The sequence below is a fragment of the Medicago sativa genome, chromosome 1 (assembly GCF_051527215.1).
Source record: "Medicago sativa cultivar Bolivia chromosome 1, Bolivia_mono, whole genome shotgun sequence".
NCBI classification, from domain to species: Eukaryota; Viridiplantae; Streptophyta; class Magnoliopsida; order Fabales; family Fabaceae; genus Medicago; species Medicago sativa.
In genome coordinates this window covers 88,857,532-88,865,874 of record NC_140749.1, presented here as the reverse complement: position 1 = coordinate 88,865,874, position 8,343 = coordinate 88,857,532, and the positions used below count along the sequence as shown (strand labels likewise).

Below are 8,343 nucleotides of genomic sequence, written 5' to 3'. Positions count from 1 at the left end.
GGTGAAATGTGCTCGGTGTCCAAGATAGGAAAACATTATGGCTCACATAACACTTCCAAACTCAAATAGATTATTTAGGCTTCTCCAAATGGACAAAAGAAATGCAAACAGATTATGGCTCACATGAAACTTACAGATTCAAGACCTCTTTATTCTTTTACTACTAGATCAATCCCTTGAAACTCAAATAGACATCTATATGGAAAATGTGAATATCTATCAAAGCAATAAAAAGAAAACAATAATAATTAACCATAATTAACCATAAATATCCTATAAAATATGCCCGTGCATCGCACAAGTAGATGTCTAATACATATATGATATTGAAACTACGAACCACTACAAGTATTTCAAACTTTGGCATATTATTCGCAAACGAAAAGAAAATAGATTGAAACACAGCCCATAAATAGCATAGTGTGCAATATGCAAGTTACTCAACTAGAGAATAATCTACTTCATAATGCAAATTTCTAAAACACCAATCGACCATCAAGCCCCTTGTTTCTTTAGGAGCTGGAAGCGTAATGCAATTTTGCAGTTTTTTATCATCCCATGAATACACATTGCATATAGTCGATAAAAGACTGATGGCATACACACAGTTGCTCTCATATCCCAACATGTTCGGGTTGCTCAATGCATAACAGTTTCTCTTAAAACCATTTGAAATAGAAAATAATGCAATGTCGCCCAAAGTTTCCAGTTTAACATAATTCATGGTTGAGAAATCTATCTTGTACACATTCCTTATTTCCTTGGTCACTAAATCAACCACTAAAAGTTGCTCATCGCAATTAACCAACCTAAGGTACAGGGAAGATGTTACATTGGGAGTACTATTCAGTTTTAGAAATTTAATATTTGCAGAATTCAAGCTGAGGACCCCTATGTTGGCCTTGTTAGTAACAACATATATTATATTATGCAAAACCACAAAGTCAACAACCCACTCTTCTGGATTTTCCATTGTCGAATAAGTAACCCAACCACAATTTCTAGATTGATAGACATGCAAACGAAGCTTGCACAAAACCACCAAGACAAATTCCTCAAAGCATTTGAAAAATGCAAGCAAGGCACGGTTAGTTAAAGAGCAGCTAACTTCAAAGGTAGGAGTATTGATTACCTTCTTTATTCTTCCAAAAGGATTGATTAGCATAAATGAATTATTGTACTTCGTCATGATAAAATATCTGCTAGAAGATGTAACGTAGGTAGAACGGGGGAAGTGCTTCATCATCTCCAAGTGACAAACTTCTTGGTCGGATATGTTAATAAAGGAATATGATTCCTTAACATGGTACGATATTTGAAGAAGTAATGGTTTTCGGGATGCCAAGAAATCTGTACAATAAATTTTATGAAAAGCCCTCCAATTCTTGGACACTCCCGCAAATTGAAACAGGTCGTCAAAATCTAGTGTTTTGGAAATGATGTTAAGCACATCCCAAGGAATTTCACATTTCTCTTCACCCTTCTTCAGCTTTTTCCCTTTGTATCATCACAACAATGACAGTGTTAGGTGATTTCTAAACACATGCTTTTTTATTTATTTCTAAAACATAAGATATTTTATTGTTTATCCGAGTTTATCTGATAATATCATGGAAAATGAGGATATAAAGAAATATTTATCACCACAGTTTCCCCAAACAAAAATTCGAACCAGCATAAAATACAAAGAAAGAAATATTTATCACCACAGTTTCCCCAAACAAAAATCCAAACCAGCATAAAATACAAAGAAAGAAATATTTATCACCACAGTTTCCCCAAACAAAAATCCGAACCAGCATAAAATACAAATACATGTGATGATCATTTTTTTTCTTTTCATGTGACTAGTTTATTTTCCTATTTTTGTGATCATGGACCATGCCAATGCATAGCAAACAATAGATATCCATGAATTTTTATTGACCCCTACACCCAAACAAAAAAGAAAAATGGAAAGAAATATAAGACATAGGAAAAGGTCAAGCAGTAAGGAAAAAACATTGCCATGCATTTCCCCTACAGTCATGTGAGAAAAACAATTATACCAAGAATCAATAAAAGATACCAGAATTAAAATTTTAGAATAATTTTTAAACATGAATGATACTCGAATAAAAAAAGGGCAACCCGGTGCACTAGAGCTCCCACATATGCAGGGTCCGGGAAAGGGTCCCACCATTTGGTGTATTGTACGCAGCCTTACTTTGTTTTACACAAGAGGCTGTTTCCAGGACTTGAACCCGTGACCTTTCAGTCACATGACAACAACTTTACCAATTGCGCCAAGGTTACCCCTCTGAATGATACTCGAATAATAAACCTAAAAAAATTGGAATAGTAAAAATAAATGCTACAAATAAAAACAATAGAGTGGAATTACTGAAGGGTTGAAAACAAACAAATAAAACCGTTAATCCAATCAAAGACAAAAATGACCTATAAGGTGATAAAGGTTTTAATTGCATGAACAGAAAAAAATACAGCATAGATATTTATGAGATTACCCTTCATTGTATTGAGATACTGTCAAATAGCTTCCAAAGCTCTAGATCTATACCACTATCAATCCAAGAGATGTTTATCTGAGTACATTTAGTATGATTCGATTTCTAAAAAATACATTTAGTATGATTCGATTTCTAAAAAATCTATTGAAATAAGTTTTTGAACCTTGTGTTTTTTTCCAATCCCAAACAATCGTGACATTAACAAATATAGTTTTCATACAACAGTAAAATATACAACAACCAAGCCTTATCCCACTAAGTGGGGTTGGCTGCATCGATCTAAATGCCACAGTGCTTTATCATATACAATATTTCTATATCTTTTTTAATAGTTTCTCTTGTATTTTTTTCTAGGTCTTCCTCTGCCTCTAGTGATTTGACTACCCTCCATTTGATCCACTCTCCTTACTACCGGATCCACAAGTCTTCTCTCTACATGCCCAAACCACCTAAGCCTAGTTTCTACCGTAAGTGCTACACCAACTCTCTCTATAGTCTTATCTCACATCCATACTATCGTAAAATATAGTCTTGCAAAATTGAACTGCTACAATTACAATCAACAACAAATTTTCTGAATGCAAGGGTGAATAAAGGCCCAGATAGTGTGTACAGTTAACACCAAAATAAGTTAAGATGATGACAAGGGTTTAGGACAGACATCAACCCCAATTACATCACCATAGATGTTCAGGAAGAATTAGCATCCACCCTTTCTAATGCTCAGGTAAAACAACAGACAGACAGACACCATAGTTTCAAAATAAGTCCACCAAGGACAAAAGATATGGAACCATGTCACCTCTCTAAACCTTAATACATTCCTTTTAGATTTTTTGTTTATTTCCTTCGAAAAAATATTCATGCAAATTATTAAGTAAACATGTATACTATGAAGAAGGAAAACACGTGTGAGGTGAGAACAAGTGGACAAAGTTAAATATTGGTGTGGATGCTAGGACCACAAGTTATGTTTATTCTAGAAAGAGATTGCAAGTGGCACGGGAGATAGATAAACGGCATAAGAGGGAAGTATGCTAAGTTGGAAAAAAAAAAGGGAAAATAAAGAATCCAAACAGAATGGGTATGGAGTGATTAAGGTTAAGGAAACGAGAGTAGTGAGGTAGGGAGTGACAAATTTTTTGGTATGTGGTGCTATAAATGTGGTTGGTCATTCCATGGTACTTTTTCATGGTAATTTCTTATTTTACAACAACAACAATCAAGCCTCATCCCACTAAGTGGGTAGGCTACATGGATCAAATTATGTCATAATGTTATATCATAAACCATATTTGGAACCAACTCAATAACCTCTAAATCTTTCCTAAATAGTTTCTCTTATAGTTTTTCTAGGTCTTCCTCTACCTCCTCTCTGAGCTGACTCTCCTTTGTCTGATCTACTTTTCATACTATTGCATCATCAACAAGTCTTCTCTTTACATGCAAAACCACCTAAGCCTATTTGCTACCATCTTTCTTACTATAGGTGCTACCCCAACGGCCCAACTCTCTCTCTAATGCATGAACCCCTAACCATGATAATTTCATCTTTTAGTTGATGTTTTTTTAATTGTAAAGCTCTGGAATATTGTATGGCTGCACAACAATTGTTACCCGTGAACATCAATTTCCCGCAAACATAAGGACCCCTAACTTCTATTTGAATACTCTAAAGACAAAGATATAGACTCCATCAGGTCATTACATAAAAAAAAAAAAAAAATCTATTATCAATAAAGTTCGTATACAACAATGCAGAGTGTGACAACTTAATCCATCAATAAATTGTGTAAAACATCATCAAATTAGTCACTAAATTAGGACTCCATTTGTCTGAATCCAACAAAGATTATATAACTATGATGGACGACAACAAACCAAAAGTCATGGCATTACAAAGTATAGCAGAAACAAGGCAGATATATTGATTCAGTATGGTCACTATATATAACTATGATGGACGACGACAAACCAAAAGTCATGGCATTACAACGTATAGCAGAAACCATAGTAGTTAATAGTGGATAGCGGCGCGTAGCGGCCGACCCCAAAAATGCTATAGCGGGATAGCGCATAGCGCTATGACCGCTATTTCATAAAAACAAAAACAACAAAAATAAGGAAACAGAGAGAGCAAAATAGAGTTTTATATGAACAAAACAGAGGATTGTTTGTACAAACTACAAACAGAAACAGAGAGAGCAGAATGGAGTTTGGAATCCATAATAACAAAGAAAACTAGAACAAAAAAGTAACAGGACAACAGAGTTTTGAGATTGTTAAACAAAAAAATAACATAATAACAGAGCAAACGCGACAAAGTAAAGGAAGATTTACAGCAGAAGTGAAGAAGCGTTACAGAACAGCAGAAAAGCAGAGGAAAATTTACAGAAATACCCTTGTTTTTTTTTAAACCAAGGACAATTTTGTATTTTCTCTTAAAATGAAATTGCAGTTCTAAACCGCTACGAAGCGTTGCTCCCCTATCTCACACCGCAACGCTATGGCTTGTTGCGTAGCACTCCGGCACCGCACCGCGCGGGCGCTATAGCGGTGCTATTGGCCGTTATTGACTACTATGGCAAAAACAAGGCAGATATATTGATTCAGTATGATATATGAAGAATACAAGTTAAAGAAAAGATGCAAAGATGAATGTTCCCACTTTCGAGCAATGGGAGCTCCTTGAATATAGTTTGATTAAATTTCTTCTTAATTATTCATTTATTTTATATAAGTATCATATATCATATATAGCAAATAAATAAATAAAAAAATATTGAATTGCAATGGAAAAACAACGAACCGGTTGGCATGGAGGTGTTGAATCCCAAAATTAAATCCGCATGCCCTTTAAGCAGCTCTTTCACTGTTGCTACGGTACCTCTTATATCAATTCTTCCAGCCCTCAAATATTTTAGGAGTTTTAAAAACTGATCATACTTTATCCTGTTATATTCAAATGCAACTTTTAATACCTTAAGATGCGCCGGTGCATCATCGCTGTATTGGGGGATCTCCATCTTCATTGAGAAAAAATGATTATTCAGTATAGCTACTAATTGCAAAATCAAAACAATAAAACCAAAAAATAAATGATTCGAGGTGCATACCATTGGATTGGTTTTGAAGGCTGATTTGGGTAATTGAGCGGCGGCGGCAGGGATTAAGAGTGTCTCTGAACCCTAATTCTGAAGCGGCAGGGATTGTCGTGTTTTTTTTGTTGTTATAATTATTTTTTAAAGATTGTTGTTGTAGATAGATAGATCTTCTGGACCCCAGACGCTGCCACTAATGAGTTGGCCCAATAATAATCTGCCGCACGTCCGGTCCAATCGACACAAAAAAACCGCCCTACGTTAGAACCGGTAAACCGGAAAACCGGCGGTTTAGCCGGTGCACAGGTCTGACCGTGTTTCCTTGATTTCTTTAAAATAAAAAAAACAGAACCGCGTGCTTATGCTACGTTGGTGACAGAGAACTGCTCGTTTAGGCTGCAAACACTATGGTTGGGTGGCAAAAGTAGCAAGGAGAACTATATCTTAGAAAAAGAAGAAGAGAAGAGAATAAGGGATGGGATACGGCGGCGAGCATTTGAGGGAATAGGAAGCTGTAAAGATTAGGGTTTTATTTCTAGAAGATTGCTTTTCTGACCTTAAAAATGTCATTTTAACACAAGTAAATTACCTTACAGCTCCCAACGGTAGTTAACTACAATTATGCAAACCGCAGGCAGTTAACTGCCGCTGGCACTTGCCGTTGAGTTCTGCGTTTTAACAGGTGCAGAAGCATCACTTTTCCATTTTCCAGAAACATAAACACTATAAACACAACTTCCAAATTTCTCCAAACTTCTACTTCACAAATTTGCGGCCAATTTCTTCAATTAATTCACAAGTAAGTTCTTTCCTTCCTATTTATATGCAATGTAGTTTTTTTTATGTACTTTTTGACTATAATGATGGTGATGTATAATTATGACATGTTCCGTACATTTTCTTATTTCTATGACATTTAAATATTGTGTTTTCTCCGACATACCTTTTATATTATTTCTTGCGTTTTAATTTTATCTTGTTTCTGTTAAGTATTGGATGAATTTGTTTAGGTATCAATTGGTTATGATGAAAATTTTAGATGAATTTGTTTAGGTATCAAAAGGTTTTGGTTAGGAGAGACGCTGGAAAATGAGTTCCTGGAAAATGATTCAGACACGTAGTGTCAGTTAACAACCGCTGGATGTAGCGGCAGTTAACAGTCGCCGGTTAGACCAACGGTTGTTAACTGCCGCTGGGGGCATTTAGGCATTTTACTTGTGTCAATGTGAACTTATCAATGTCAGAAAAACAATTTTCTTATTTCTAAATGAATGTTGGGCCTAGACTACAGTTGTTGTAATGTTGGACCTAGACAAAATGACTTTAACAATTATCAGTTGAACATTATACCATACCATGTACCCCAGCAATCAATCCTTCACCCCTACAAAATATAAAAAATGTCAACTTTACCCTTTTTCTTTTCTCACTTCACCCCCACAATCAGATGAGTTTTCCGTTAGCTGATATAAACGGAAAAGGTTGAGGAAAGCTTTTTAGAAACTACAGATACCATTAATTTAAGACAAGCATCTTCACAAAGTTTATTGATTCCAAGATTTCCCGTTAAAATTCCATGAATTCCCATCAATCGTAATTGTACGGGTGTACAAACATCTTTAAGTAAAGAAATTGATTTTTGACGGAATATTCCCGAAAAACAAAATACTCGTCAAAATTGCATAATTTCATGATTCGTGTGCGGGTTAGAGATTATTCCCGTCAAAATTACATATGATTCCACGATTTCAATTTCTTGAAGTAAATAGTAAATAAACATCATCACATAAATGATAATAAATGATAGCAATTTTTAGAGATGAGATGGTAGGAATTTCCATAGTACTCATTAATTTCTCATGAATGCCCAAACATCTTTCGATCTGTTCATCCAATGAAAATTGATTTCTTTAAAAGTGAAACTTGGACAATGTTAATGGGTGTAATATCAATGGAGGTTTAGGTAAACCGAAATGGTTCATGTTTCTTCCTCTGTGGATCTCCAGTTAAGCCACACAACTGTGGGTTAAATTCCCAAAACTTGTCTCAAATTTTCCGTTTGTCAAATTTAGCAACCCAAACAACATAATGAGTTTTGTGTTAAAGGAGAAGTTGAAGGTTTTAAAAAGTAAAATTAAAGATTAGAATAAGGAGGAGTATGGGGTATGGAGGAGAGGGTGGAGAGGTTAGTAGAGGAGATTAAAGGGCTTGATGAAAGAGGTGAGGAGGGTAGTTTGGTAGAGGAGGATGTAGTGCTTCGGAAATCCAAATTTGAAGAGCTTTGGAGGCTTTTAAAGGCAAAGGATGCGATGATTGTTCAAAGATCGAGATCGAAATGGGTAAAAGAGGGAGATGCTAACTCTAGGTATTTCCACAATTGCCTTAAAGTTAGAACTTGTAAAAATTCGATTAAAGCCTTGAAAGAGAATGATGGATGGGTGGTGTCTCCTATGGACATTCGTAGAAAAATAGTCAATTATTTTACGAATCATGTGGCGAATGAGAGATGGGAAAGACCAAGGTTGGATGGGATTAATTTCGACCAAATATCCGGAAGGGAAAAGGAGTTTCTTGTGGCACCTTTTTCTATGGAGGAGATTGAGGCGGTGGTTAGAGAGAGTGATGGTAGTAAAAGTTTCGAGCCGGATGGGTTCAATTTTGCTTTTGTTAAAGAGTTTTGGTATTTGATTAAGAATGAGGTGAGGATAATGTTTGACCAATTCCATGCAAAT

At 35.4% G+C, this 8,343-nt stretch overlaps 1 protein-coding gene across 1 annotated transcript; it reads right to left on the bottom strand.

Annotated features, from left to right (window-relative positions):
• Positions 1 to 255: 255 nt before the first annotated feature.
• On the bottom strand, positions 256 to 6,117 carry LOC146958834 (uncharacterized). The gene is made up of 3 exons (XM_085740345.1): positions 5,627 to 6,117; positions 5,320 to 5,536; positions 256 to 1,497 (listed from the first exon to the last, which is right to left on the bottom strand). Exons 1-3 carry the CDS (start codon positions 5,627 to 5,629, stop codon positions 437 to 439), a joined length of 1,281 nt encoding a protein of 426 aa, XP_085596471.1. The 5' UTR covers positions 5,630 to 6,117; the 3' UTR covers positions 256 to 436.
• Positions 6,118 to 8,343: the final 2,226 nt, after the last annotated feature.

What these genes read in the sequence shown, in the direction of transcription:
- LOC146958834 (XM_085740345.1), bottom strand. An exon ending in CAACACCTCCATGCCAACCG is followed by an intron (nt 1,498 to 5,319) that starts GTTCGTTGTTTT and finishes GATGATACAAAG; the next exon opens with GGAAAAAGCTGAAGAAGGGT.